The sequence below is a fragment of the Panthera tigris genome, chromosome D1 (genome assembly GCF_018350195.1).
Source record: "Panthera tigris isolate Pti1 chromosome D1, P.tigris_Pti1_mat1.1, whole genome shotgun sequence".
Taxonomy (NCBI): Eukaryota; Metazoa; Chordata; class Mammalia; order Carnivora; family Felidae; genus Panthera; species Panthera tigris.
Genome location: NC_056669.1, coordinates 13125390 through 13139896, shown reverse-complemented (window position 1 = coordinate 13139896; position 14507 = coordinate 13125390). Strand labels below are relative to the sequence as shown.

At 44.1% G+C, this 14507-nt stretch overlaps 1 protein-coding gene across 5 annotated transcripts in view; it reads left to right on the top strand.

Moving 5' to 3' along the window:
- Positions 1-14507, top strand: part of CADM1 (cell adhesion molecule 1) — a 329180-nt gene that overhangs the window by 292010 nt on the left and 22663 nt on the right. For 2 of the 5 annotated variants that reach the window (XM_042959428.1, XM_007080441.3), the window contains exons 8-9: positions 2184-2264; positions 13236-13268. The exons of 1 other annotated variant lie outside the window; for it this stretch is intronic. In XM_042959428.1, coding sequence (XP_042815362.1) covers positions 2184-2264; positions 13236-13268 — 114 coding nt within the window. The remainder of the gene's footprint in view (positions 1-2183; positions 2265-13235; positions 13269-14507) is intronic. 2 more of the 5 variants (XM_042959430.1, XM_042959429.1) reach the window with 1 other exon arrangement.

The window sequence follows — 14507 nt, the reverse complement described above, 5'->3', positions numbered from 1 at the left end:
AGCCTCGATGTGTCAAACACAGCTCATTAGCTCCAACTCGGTATTTTCTTAAATAGTGGCCTATCGTTGCTCTTATTGCTAGAAACGATCTGAGCAATGAGGTTCTCGCTGTTAACGGGTCACTTGAGCCAGATGTGAAGGACAACAGTTACCCCAGTAGTGATGAAAATAATTGGAAGTGTGTGATTTTCACAAAATGAAAGGGACCCGTGACCTTTTTTCTGAAGTCTCTGCCCTTGTTAGTCTGGCCCACCCCTCGTTCGTAATCGTATTTTCAAAATCATATTTCAAAACCGGGCCCCCGGGTCCCCTTTGATTGCATTGTGGATATCACACGTTCTGTGCCAATACTTAGAAAGGTAGGTACAGAAATAGCATTAGAGTGTATCAGGGGAAGTCTCTCGGGTACAGATGTTCCTTGTCAGGTGATAAGTACTGTAATTGAACCAGAACAGAAGAAGCGCATTAGCTGCCCCCATGCTGGGCAGCAGGCACGTCCCTGGGTACAGTTGAGGTGGGTAGGAGAAGGCACAGGATGTCTTCAGAGCTCGGCTCGGGGGCCAGCGCACCTCACTCATCTGTATCTGTCCCAGTGCCTACAGCAAGGGGTGGGTGCGTCCAAATGATCTGCTAGGTCACAGAATGCTTCCTTACCTGGGGCCTCCATAAGAAAGTGTCCAAGGAGCAAGACGACATTCTGCCTGTTTGTCTACAAGGGTAGTTTGAAACCACTAATTTAATCATCAGCCTGCTTCATGGTGGAGGATGAGATTTGATATTATTTATTTTTTAATGAATTCCTTTTTGGACTCGTGGGTGAGGCTGCTTTTACACTGCCCGTGTCCCCACCTTAAATGAGCAAAGTCTCCCATAGAACAGAGCACTTTGCTGCTGAGTCCTCCCTCACACATTCATACATTGCGCGTGCGTGAGAGAAGTTGGCGAGGAAAATTAAAACCCCAGATTATTGATCAGTAGTAGGAATCATTTTAAGCAGACCTTACAACCAGGCACCAAGATGGTGTTTTCACAAACTTTCAGGAAGTTGTAGCAAAGCCAATAAAGGTGCAGTATATAATTAAAGTTTTGATGTATTAATTAGACAATCTGAGAGCTCTCTTGGAGATAAAAGGACACCAGATGTGTCAGGGAGAAAAAGTTGACGTGCTTTAGATAAAATTTAAAATCAAAAGCCTTCAAATAGTCTTATGCGCTATTATCGCAGAATGATTGCTTAGTTCAAAGTCTTGCTGACAATTTAACACATTCAGTTTGATCATTTGTGCTTAGGATTTTCTTTTTTCTCTTTCATATTTGCCCTTCCCCTGTCCCCCAAATAATTTTTGAGCTGATACAAGAATATACAGTGTAGCAAACATCTGACAGAGGAGCCCCTATGGGATTCCTGGCTCTGAGGGTCAAGCCTCGTTTATACCTCGTTCCCTTGTTTACAAGATGGAAGACGGTCTTTTGGTTTTATCGCCACCTTCCGCTTTAGGTCAGGCTTTCAACGGGAGCAAAGGCAACTAACGTATTAATATTTATAAGTTGTAAAATTTATTGACTTTTAAAAAATAAAATCTCGGTAAAATCTCACATGCCTGGAACTTGATATTTAGCGGTGACATTCTGTCTTCTTTGTATTTATTACAAGTGTATAGAAGTAGTGTTCCTTCCTGCTGGGATGTATTGATGGGGAATAATGAAGTTAGCCGTCATGGAGAGCAGGGGAGCGGGAACACGCTCATCCTTGGCCGATGGGAGCCCTTTAGAACGGCACCACCCCTCCTCCTTTCTCCCATCTGCGAAAGTATAAAACGAAATGACAGTCGCTGTACCCTCTCGGGGGCGGGGCTGGCTTAAGCTCACCTTTGAAATCAGACTGGGGTGGGGGTGTCCTGGTTTGACTTCTCCTCCCTTCTCTCCTTCACATCTCCTCATCCCTAGTTCGCTTCATTAATGCAAATCTCTTTTCTTCTTGTCTTAGTTTTTCCATTTAAGGTTTTGGGTTAGGATTACAGGACACAACTCTTTGGGGGAAGGCGGGGAAGGGAGGCTTTTGGCCGCAGAGGGGGAAGTCATCAGACAAACATCTCAGTGTCCTCATGCCTTCGTTTTGTCATTACTGATCATTGTTGTGTTCAGCACTGTGGGTTTGATTTTCCTTTTTTTTTTTTATCCAGATCCCCCCACAACTCTCCCTCCCACCACCACCACCACCACCACCACCACCACCACCACCACCATCCTTACCATCATCACAGGTACGGTACCTTCATTACCACTGGAAATGTCCTGAATGTATATTGTCTTTCTGGTATGTATGCAAAGAAGGCTAACAGTTCCCTTTGAATCCTCGGAATTTAACCGTTCCTTTATTTTGGGACTTCAGAGGCGTTAGAGACTTTATTCTTACGTTGACTCCTAAGGACCTCAGAAAATCTTCAACATCCAGGCCTTTAACAGTAGATGACATATTTTGCAGCTTGTGCCTAAGAGAATTCTCTTTTCCAGCATCCCCGTTCAAAGCAAAACGCTAGGGAACATAGCAGCCTGGCTATTAGAGAACATGCCGGTAGCTTAGGCGTAGCCATGGTTGATGAAATGGTAAGTATTCTGGCTTTGGATCTTCTCCTTGTCTTCATTCCATCGTTCGTTCGTACGAAAGAAAATACACACCCTTTAGCATGCCCCTGCGGGCTGTGTTCCTAAATGCATCGCCCTCCTTCCTGCCCCAGACAGTATCTGCTGACAGTGTTACTACCTGTTTGTGTTGCCTGGGTCAGGAGGTCAGAGGGGAGTCACTGTCTTCTCCGTGCCGGGCACCCACGTACCCCTTGCTGCCCTCCGTTAACTGTTGGAGGGGCGGAAGAGGCGGCCACAGCTGCTGTAACTCTGTGGCTTTATCTTGGTGGACTGTCTGAAACTCTCCAAAATGCGTTTCACTGTCTCCTGTGTCTGCCGACCACCAAGGGAGAGGGTATGCGATGCATCCCTTTCTGATACCCAGCGGCTCTCCTCCTTGCTTGAGGGGGCTCGTCTGGGAGCCTTGATGCTTCTCCCGCCTGCTATGCTGGGAAAGGTCATGGCTGCATCACGTCTACTAGATGTGTAGGATTTCCTTAGGCAAGGACTCCCCGAACCACTGTTTACAGGTACCTCCTCCAGAACACGTAAAGGTAGTTATTCTGCGAGGAAAAAAATAATAATAATAACCTCTTTAGAAGACAGCTTTCCCGCTTCATTCCATTATCCGCAGACACTGCCAGGTCTCTGAGCCACGTGCCCCAGGATACAGTCGTATCACAGGACTTCTTCTAAACCACTGAATGTTGAAGTCATCGTTCTCTGTGTGTAGGCCCTCTTTACCACCCGAGATCGGGCAGCCATCCTTGATACTGACTTTCTGGAGATGTGTTTGGTTTTCGTGGGAGTCGGTGAGACAGGCGTGACAAAAATCCAGAGTGTTCCGTGGAAGAGGAGGTTCATGAAGTAGGACGATAGATCACCTGATCTCATTTTCTTCACTTTCTCTAACCTTCACAGTGGGACAAAGAGAACCTTAAAAAAAAAGCCACTAGCGAGGGTTTTTCTGAAGGTTAATTATGAAAACATCAGTGCCTGCACTTCACTTAAAATCTTCTGAAAATCCATCAATTGGTTTTTGTGTCTAACTCTAAACTCCGCTCCACCCAGGCTGCTTCCTAAATTCCCTTCAGTGTCTATTTGTTTCCCTTCTTCCACGTCCTTCTTTCTGCCGCTTGGTCACATGGCGCATAGACTCCTCCCACTTTCTGTCTCATTCCTAAACACAGCAAAGCTGCTCCTGCCTAACTGGTTCCAGGTCAGCCAGGCTATCAACTTCCCAGGAGCTAGGTTTTTACCTTTCGTGATCTCTTGCCCCTTATCCAGGTTGTAAACTGAATTGGGCCGGAGCTCTTAATGGCAGGTTTCCTTGAAATTTCCCGTGAACGGCCCTTTGGATGTCCGTGTGAATTACACCTCCACCCACCACTGTCCTTTGCAACTAGCCTGTTCATCTTTGCAGAAGGGGCCCAGGGATCAGTCAGCCCTTATTACCTCTCGTTGTTGTAGAAGGTTCCGTCTAGGTGGCTAGCCAGGTCTGTATTGCAAGGCAGTGGAGGTCTTACTCACTCTGCAGAAATACCCCATTTCTCCATTACATGGAACAATGCTTTTCATTTGTGGCTAGCCTCTCGCTAGCTTAGGCTGGTTTGGGTTTTGGGTTTGTTTTTGTTTTGTTTTTTAAGACCTTTCTTAGCGCCCCTGAACTACCCCGCCCCCCCACTCACAGCTTTAATTTTTCACCCCAGAGTAAAGCTAATCTTGTGTCTTTCAACAGCTGCAACTCTCTGTGATCACTGTTCCAACCACAGAGACTCTGGTCAAGAGGAAATTTTAAAAACAAACAATGCTGCATTTCTGTCCATATAGAAATTGCCTTTACATACGGGCTTGTCTTTGCTTCTGTCTCTCTCTGCTCCCGGCCTCGGGTCTCCCCGTGATGCATGATGATCTCGTAGATGTGCCTTAGCCTTTCAACGTTAGCGTTTGAACCCTCTCTACACACAAAAGGCATCTGTGGTAATGAGCACCCAGATTCTTGCTGGCATACCCAAGAATAAAGTAAAATTGCCACTCGTACAGCATTGTAGAATCCGTTGCCTTAACGGATGTGATCGTATGGGCTTCCTGCGTCTTAACAAGCAGTGTTACATATATTTATCTTGCCCAGAAAGTACACTTGTGGAATTTAACATTTGCTCCTTACTTCAAACAGACTAAAGGTTATGGAGCTGAATGGTTGTGTGTCCCATTTTAAAGGTCCAGGCTATCCCTGAGATTAAGATTGGTTCCTAAAAAATCTTCCAGACTGGATCTTGACAAATGGATAGCTAAATTAATTTGCACTCTTCTCTCTTGCACTGTTTGCTGCATTACAGCCCCCGTTAGCCTTAAAAGCTGCAACAGCTAAATCCAGTGACAGGAACATACATAAAGCCTGAGAAAGAAAGGAAGGAAGGAAGGAAGGAAGGAAGGAAGGAAGGAAGGAAGGAAGGAAGGAAGGAAAGAAAGAAAAGAAAGAAAGAGAAAGAAAGAGAGAGAGAGAGAAAGAGGCAGCCCACAGCCATCCATTTCTTTCCTCCCACTCAGATGCGATAATTGAAACCCATTGCCCAGGTCAGAGTTTCATTACAAGAAAATGTACGAATGCAATAGAAAAATATTTTTAAACTCGAAGGGCATAGTTGATTTCTGATTTCTCTGAAAGGAAGTGTTCTGTGTTACTTTGTACCTTCCATAAGCAGGATATCGAATTGCTCCCCTTGTCAGGGAGGCAGACTGCCACTGAGTCCTCCAGTCGCCCGACTCCCTCAGAAGCACATTAAAGCTTCATCCTGGGGACCCTTGAAAGCAAGAAATTGTGAGCCCAATCCGATGTGCTGGTGCCACCTAGAGTCCTAGACCTGGCGGGGTGGTGGAGGGGGAAGAGCTGGGCGTCTCTGTCCCGTGCATTCTGTGTGGAGTCGGTCTCCTGACCTTTGTGTGAAGGCTCACATCTAGCGGTAGCTTTCTCTCGGGAGGACTTTTTGAAGGCTCTAGAGTCCTGAAAGGAATATTTGATGTCAACTTGCCACATTGACCTTGTTGCAGCCTTACAACTATTAGGCCTTTAGTATCATTAGAATCCCTTTCTAAATAAAAAACCATTAGAGGGACCCAACTGAAATGGGAGCCATCCGGAGTCTCCTTGTGGTTTGCCCTGAGTTTCTTCCCTATCTCTTCCATCCCATGCACATTGACATTCCGACCATATACTTCTGTTTCAACTGTTGCTATTGGTAAGCCCCCACTTCCTTTTTTTTTTCTTTTCCTTTTTTTTTTTAATATCATGCCAAGTTGCCCACATAGTTTAATTCATGAAGATATATGCTGTAATATTGAAGAGCAAACTGCATAATCTAAATTGTCTCTGGAGTCCTCTGTTAAAATACAGAGACAGCCAGACCATTACCCAGGGTCAGAGTCCTTCATGCAGATTTCCCTCCTAAATTAAAATCAAAGAAAAACCTACCACCCTACTGGGGGACTGAGGTGGGGGGGTGGTTTGTTTTATTTTATTTTGTTTTGAATTTTCTTTGAAGTTAGTTGACTTTGCGTATGAGATGTATGTAGAATTACCTATTTCTGGGGTGACAGATTTTGCTCCTGTCCAACAGTTGGATCCAACTTTTCCCTATAGTCAACTTAGTAAAATATTTTGTGTTTCCCTCCCAAGATAATGTGGATGTTGTACTGTCTCTGCCCAGTTGCATCCGGAGTTAGTTGCTTAACGAGGAATGTACCTTAGACCGCACTCAGCACTGTTTTAAACACCCTTAGCAGCTTAAGTAGGAAATTCAGGCCCAGGGGGAGTTCAACATGCAGGTCATACTATACATGTGACTGTCATAAATTAAAACACTAAAATCACTTTAGAATAAGAAATGAATAGCTATAGGGCCAAATCCTGAAACACATTTAGAAATCCTTTCACAGGCATGAAATAGGTCATCTCTAAATGAGTATTTCTCTTTTTAAAAGTATGTATCCAATGAAGTGTTTTGTGTTTCTTGGAAAAGAAAACAGCAAGGTTTTTCTTACGGGTGTCTAAGCACTCAAAACCCAGTATACCTTGGAGAAAGTGGGTCCCAACCCCAGGCTCACGTTATTTAGGCTTTCATAGTCTCATGTCGTCAGCCATTGTGTGTGTAAAGTGTATCCAATCACAATAAAGGAGAGTCCAGCCATAATTCAGAGTATGCCAAGCGAGGGAAGTCCAACACCATAGCACATGTTTTCGGCGTCTTACATACAAAGGAAAGAAGTACACCTGTGCTTAAGACAGAGTTACGGTCGAGAGCCTTGCTTCATGTAACGCTGCTGTTCTCCAGGGTCTTGGTTTAATGATTCCTACTCTGTGCTAGGGGTATGTGGGTTATGTATATCACTCTGTGATATTTGCGTGGTGTGAGGGGTATACGCTTAGCTGCTTTTAGGCATTCATTCATCAAATAGCAAGCCCCCGTAATATGGACAGCTTCATGCTGGTGCCTGTGGAGACAGAAAATTCCTTGAACCCCTTAAAATATGGCACTGGGAATAGGTTGTACACACTAGAAGTCAATTACAGGAGGTACTATGCAGTAAGGGCTGACTCGGTGGCATGGGCAGAGGAGCAAGGAGGGCATCACAGGACAATTAGTTCCGTCTGCCATCAGGGACTGGGTAGAATGTGGATAAGATAGGGTGGCATTTTAGAAATTAAGCACCAAGGCCCAACTTTACTTCAAGCATCTGTGTTCAGTGTGTGTGTGTACGTTGTGTGTATTTATGTCCCAGGCATGTATCACACCACCATTGCTAGGAAATACACACTTTTCATTCTAGAATGTTTACTAACTTACCTTTTTTCTAGAGTTGGCATCTACTCCATTAAGACTGTTTGTCACTCCTCATTTATTGAATGCGTATTGAGTGTTACTGATAGGCCAGGATGCGTGGTGACAAGAATCTTTTTTTTTTAATGTTTATTTATTTTTGAGAGAGAGACAGAGAGAGAGAGAGAGAGAGAGAGCAAGAGTGGGGGAGGGACAGAGAGAGAGGGGGTGACAGACTCCGAAGCAGGATCCAGGCCAGCTGTCAGCCCAGAGCCCAAAGCGGGGCTCGAACTCATGAGCCATGAGATCATGACCCGAGCCGAAGTCGGATGCATAACCAACTCAGCCATCTAGGTGCCCAAATAAGAATCTTATTAGGTGCTACCAAATATGAAGGAGACATCTTTGTAATGAGCCATCTTGTCAAGTTTTTGCCCCAAAATTGCGTGGCCATTTTTTTTTCATACTGTCTCCAGTGTGTAGATTTTTATTTTGCTGGCAAGTATAAGCCTATATTACAAATAGCATCATAGCCAGCCAATTTTGTCTTTTAATTTTTTTAATGTTTATTTATTTTTGAGAGAGAGCCAGAGAAAGAGGGAGACACAGAATTAGAGCTGTCAGCAAAGAGCCCAACGCGGGGCTTGAACCCATGAACTACGAGATTACGACCTGAGCCGAAGTTGAATGCTTAACCTGCTGAGCCACCCAGGCGCCCAGCCAGCCAGTTTTTGACCCACACTGATTTAGGAGGGAATAAAAACAGTTAGAATACTCTAATGATGAAGGTCGCCTGATTCTGCCTTTTAAAAAAAAAAGGCCTGAGAGATAGGAACTGAGGGTTATTTTTCTATTGCTTCTATCATCATTTCCATACTTTCATGTTCCTTGTTTAAAAATAATCCAAGAGATTATTTATCCACAGTGCAGAAAACTAGCCTCAAACACATGGGTTTCTCAGGCTTAGAAAGTGACGGTTGGATCCGTCTTGGTTGGAAAGGTAGGACTTAGAAGGAACCAGCCCTCCAGCACGTAAGCAGAGAAGACTAGAAGTGACTCTTTCTAGAGCCCTTTCCCTCTGCACCGTCACCTCCCTTGCAGTGCCCCTTCCGTCCCTCTCCTCACCTGTGCCTTCCCCCTCTCTGCCCCTCCTGCCTAGCCATCACCCACACCAGGGCAGAGGAGTTGTTCCTTGTGAGAGGAGACCACTGTACAAGATCCTATGATTTTCAGAACATCTGGTTTGCAAATGAAAAGATCTCAGGGGCATAGCAGCAGTAGTGAACGATTCTGAACAAAACTTGAAATTGCTTAACAAAAAAACCAGTCCACTCCCCATCCAGCTGTTCTATGGAAGGAGCGGAGGGTGACTTTAAGAAGGAAGAGAGTTTTATCGTGACTCTCCTATCTGGACCTTTGTAGCTTCCAGTGTGTTCCTGTCCCCTTTCTCCCGGCCCTCAGAAATGGGAGTTTAATTAAAGCCTAACATAGTTGGAAAGAAAATTGACCAGGAATCCGGTAGAAAATAAATTTCGAAGTTTAATTTTCCAGCACGTATTTTTGCTTTCAATAGATTTCAAATAAGTCAGAAATAAATAAAGAAAAGAATTTTTTAAAATACCATATATTTAATATATATTGGCCAGCAGAACACAACTATGAAAATAAAATTGTCAGGGGAATTCTTTGCCTGCCCTAGTGTCTAGATTTAAAGCAGCCCTGTAACACAAACTGAAGGGGAATTCAATTAAGAAAACCCATTGGCTCCTTATTGACTTTAGTTAAGAAAATAAACTGGGGGAAAGTGTATTAAATATGTCTGGACTGCTTAGTATGCTTTCATTTAAGCTTATGACAATCAAAATGGGAAAATTTAAATTCTTTACAATTAAACTCTGCTTTTGAACAGATTGGGTTCTCTGGGTTGTTACCCCGTGTATTTTTTAACATATACCCGACTCACACACACACCCCAAAATGCAGTCTTGCAGGGAATCTGTGCATTGTAACGCAGGAGGACTACAGAGCAATTGGAGAAGAGAAAGTATTTAAGGTTGTGAATTTAATTTTGTTCTAGGATTTTCATTTTCATTTATGGCACCCGTTGTGTTTGAGACCATGGACTAATTTATGGATTAGTTTTAAACCCCCAGTCTGTCACACTCAATGAACAATTCTAAGTTGGAGAGAATCCATATGAAAGGATTAGAATGTGCCACAGTGGAGCTTACACATGACTGTTTCAACTAAATATTGCCCAGCTGCCTCTCATGCAGCAATTTTTTTTTTTTTTTTTTTTTTTTTTTTTTTTGCTACTTGGTTAAATGGCTACTGTCTCTAATCTCACACATTGTCAGAGCCTTTCCATTTTGTAAGTATCTTACACTGCCACATGAAATATAGGTGATGTTTAATTTATTCAAGATAAGGTGCCATAAACTGTGTGTATGGCTGGGGGACCGAGAAGTCAATATTTAGTGAAATGCGCATCTTTCAAATAGCACAGGGCCTGCCCTTGGCCACCTTGTTTGATTATACTCATAAAGCAGCTAGAGAATGACTGTTAAGGCCGTACACACTTAGTGGGTTTGCAAAACCACGGGATTGGTTGTTGTTTGTTGACCATTTAAAATAAGCGTCCAATACATTTGCCCTTCTTGTAATTAAAATTAAAATAGGGACAGAAGCTCAGCAAGGCCTTTTCAGGTTCATAACCCTATGCCACCAAGAGCCCAACTCAACTCTTTGTGACCTCTTTTTCCCCGGGGCCTAGCTCAGAGATTAGTTTCTTAAAGGCAAAATGAAGTTTAAAGAAGTCTTCGTTGGGACAATTAGGAGCTGTCATTTTTCAAGTGAAGCGCAGCATTGCTGACGTGCGTTGGAAGGTTACCGCTCGCATTTTGCCCATACCCTCAGAATGCTGTCCGACGACAGAGTGACCCCACAAGCTGATTCACAGGGGCCAGCCCACACGTCTCAGCAGCCTTCTGATGGAGATGCCCCTAATAAATCCTACCTCACGGAGCCACACTTGCTTCAGAGCCAGGGTGTCTGTGGTTTCTGCACGAAGTCATAATGCAATTATGAAGGAGAATTAGATTCTGCGACAGTGCTCTCCTGCAGGGAGCACAAAGTCACTTCTGAAGAAGAGGGTTTTTTTCCTTTTTTTTTTTTTTCATTCTTTACTCGAAACCGCCTCTGTTCACATAGCGCACCAGGTGCTCTCAGAGAATTAGAATCAGTGCGCCCCCCGACACACCCTCAAACCTTGCTCGAACTCTGTGGCCAGCCTGTGTGTCTGCTCTATTCTCCTGCTCCGTTGCTGACCATGACTTTGCCATTTCCAGCCGCAGTGACTGTGTGGTTTGACGTGAACGTGTGTTTGCTTTGAACCGTCCTCGAAGGTGTTTCTTCCCCCTCCCGGCATTCCTTTTTCCTCCCCGTTTGGGTGCAATTGATGGATTTCCCATCCCCAGAATGGGAAAGCAAGCTGCACTGTGGACTTTTCTCCTTTATTTTCTAGTACCCACAGAGAAGCCTACGCCCAGGTTCACTCAGGTTAATTTCGTGATAAAGCGGACAGTGTTGGGATGTAGGAAACAGTAAATCGAGGAGTCACTGGTTAATGCAGAGATACGATTTTTAGGGCTCTAACCTTTAGGATTTACTCCACCTCCTTTCTTTCAGTCTATGCTAATTGTTCACCTGCTAAAAGATAAAGCGTATGAGAAAATGCTGCTATAAAAATAAGCCAAAGTGTTTATTGTTTTGTTTTGTTTTTTTAATTTTGGAAAGGAGCCAGTGCCTACCCATAAAATGTATTAACCTGCATATAAATGTTTCTGTACAAATGTGCATTTGATGTTGCCCCTGAAATTGAAAACACCTCAAACTAAAGCTTGACTTGAATGTTTCAAGTAAGGAGATGTGTCAGCTGCATCATGACAGTCTGGTATAGCGATGTTTCAACTGTACAATTCTTGGTATTGTTTTTTACTGCTATTTTATGCACACAGACTTGACTTGTAAGTAAGTATTGTGTTCTTATGCGGTGTATTTTATGTCTTTCTTTCCTTCATCTAATCTTCGGAAACTCAGCTATAAGTTATATTAAGCTGCAGTGGCTTCTCAGACTGCTGGTTAATTCTGGCTCCTTAGAAGGGCTGCAAGTTTTTGATGGTATAGGGTCCCAAGGAAAGCATGCAACTGAAGAGGAACACTGGTGTGAATTCATGGGTCAAATTTGCAAACTAGAAGCACCAGGCTCATATGACCAAAAAAAAAAAAAAAAAAAAGTTGGCATCCCAGTGCATTTAAACATTGCCTGTGTCATGTCTGGAAGAGTCTTTTGGAGTCTCTAGAATTCATAAAAATAATTACCAGCTTAAGTAGCTGCGTTATATGAGAGAAAGAGGAAAAAAAAAAAAAGGACAGGTAACTGCCTGCAGTTTTAACCAAGAACACCGCCCCAGCTAGAGATGATGAGCTGCTGTGCCTGTATCACCGCCCTTTTCAGGCCAGAAGAGGATAGTGGAAGGAAACATACTGGAGAGGTATAGAGCTGAACACAGAAGTGCGGCCAGATGGGTTGACTTTGGAATTGAGTTGGCCATGGGAGTGGTGTTTAAGAAAAAAAAAAAAAAAAAGAAAGAAAAAGACTGGAAAAAAATGTCATCGTGCATTTTGTTAGACGTTTATCCCACTATCCCTCTAGCCAAAAATAAAAAGGAAATTTCTTGAGCCCCTTGAGCAGTTTTCCTATGAAGAGGAGCCAGGACAGCAGGCCTGGTTTGAAGCCTAGCAGGAGGAGGAGGAAACTCGAACAGCATGGGAAATAGAAGAAGAGACAGGCCACATCCTCTTCCCCAGCAAGGGCGTCTGGCAGCGAAAAAGTGAACGTGCCGTCTCGTGCTGCCGCCGTGAAGGCAGGGCTCCTGGCAGCTCACCACGACTATTGTGCTTCTGAACTGTGAACACGGGGACAGCTGGGTCCTTTAATTTGTGGAACGTCACATGATCAAAAGCGGCGTTTGGCAAATGGTGTGGACGTGGCCATTTCCCTGACCGTCTTCTGCTCATAGGCTGTACGACAGCAAGAACTGCAGAGTGAAGAATGGATCCGTGGTGGGTCGTGGCGGCAGGGGGGGCGGGGTGTGTACCGAAACTTACCCGGAAACCTTTAATATGTTCATTCCCGTGGCCTCCCAGTTAACTGAACTTTCCCGCTGAACCCTGCTGGAATAACACACAGGATGGAAACCTTGAGCTCATGTGTTCGTCTACCGGGATCTACCAGCCTCACAAGGATCCTGAAAGTGTGATTGATACGGTGATGCCTAATTGGCAGGCACGAAACCGAGTGCCCGCGTGGGCTGGCTTAAAACAAAGGCAATGTTTGAATGTATGAATCCATTGTTCGGCCAGCCTTCCGACTGGGCTCTTCTGTCACAGTCCTGAGCCTTGATGCGTTAAGAGTTTGCACTGGTGTTTCTCCTCACTCTGCATGTTCCCCTGACTATTGACTAGCAAGTAGATGTGTCCCGGCAAGACCCCCAGAACCAAAGAATTGACTGTTTTCCTCACTGGCTCGCAGCTTTGAGCTGAAGGCATGTCTTAAAACAGTGCAACTCACTTCAAATGCTTTTTGCTTTTCATTTATTATTGCTTGTCACGCGATGTTCTTTGAAAGCTTGCTCATATATTATCTGTTCCATTTTTTTTCCATTTTCCCTTTTTTTGCATGCCGTTCCTCCTGTTTCCTCCCTTCCTCCAATCCTCTGTTCCCGTCTGTAGACACAGCAGCGACGACAGAGCCCGCAGTTCACGGTTGGTATCACATTACTGTTTATCTACTTTCTCAGCGCTGCTGAGAGGCAAGGCAAGCCTGGGAAAAAGAGAAATGCAGTCTTCAAGGGAAATCGTGTTTCAAGTAGACTGATCTCATAAATATACTATAATTTTTTAAGGCTTGAAAGGATGTCGGGTCTTGTCATTTCTGTTGTGAGTTCAGCAGCCGGTGGTGACAGAGGCGAGGTAGCCGCCTCACTGGCTGGGACGCAGGTCATGGCCCTTGTTGATAGAACTCCAGGCAGACACCAAAATACAAGGGACTCCAAAAACAAATACTTGCCTGAAAATCACAGCCTCTGGTTTAAAGACCCAATTGCTTTCTTCATTTATAGGCTAGAATCCCAGGTACACTTGGAAGAGGGGTCGTTCGGATCCCTTACTAGTTGAGGCTGAAGGACAGGTGAGAACAGAAGAGTCCCATTTAAATTCATGAGGTCATCACTCTTCTCTTAATTATGTTCCCAATCCCGTTTGCCTCTGCAAACCAGTGCCAGTTCGCTCTCAATCTCTATGCGTGCGTGAAGGTTTACGCTATTTACACCAGCATTTGGCAGGATCCCTCTCCGGACCAAGAATGACACCATATATAAGTTTTAGCAGCATTAAGTAGGACTCGACAAAATCATTTGTGTACAGGCAGCTTGTAGGCAAAATACTAAAAAGTTGGTTAAGGTTTTAACCAAAAAGTGGTTTAAAAAAAAAAAAAAAAAAGGCCACCGGGCTATCCTTTTCACAACTTCATCCTACCTTACAAGGTTGGAATAAGTTCATTAACTTTTCTGTGTCTCTTCAGTCAGAAAATTAGAATTATGTTTCATCTGTATATGACTTTATTTCTTAACTCTCAACCCTGGTGATGTTGTGCTTAGAGAAAGATACGTTAGTTAAAAATTGGGCAGAATTTTAATAATTGAGTTCCAGGGAATTTTTTGGTAAAGGGCCTATTTAAATCACTTTGCATGTTGTACAGTGTTGGGACGCATCGTTTAAGTGCCTAGAGGTGATCAGCCAACACTTTACTGTTCATGCACCTTTAGCAAAGCATCTCTTTCTAGCGCAGACTGACTTCCTTAAAACAGACCTACGTTTGAGGACTTGTCAGTTGGAAATCTCTAAGCAAAACCTGTCCTGGGTGAGCTGTCCCTGAAGGTCAGGCCTTGACGCTTGGCACATTGCCCCCGTATTTGTGCTTTGTGACGAGGAATCCCAAGAAAG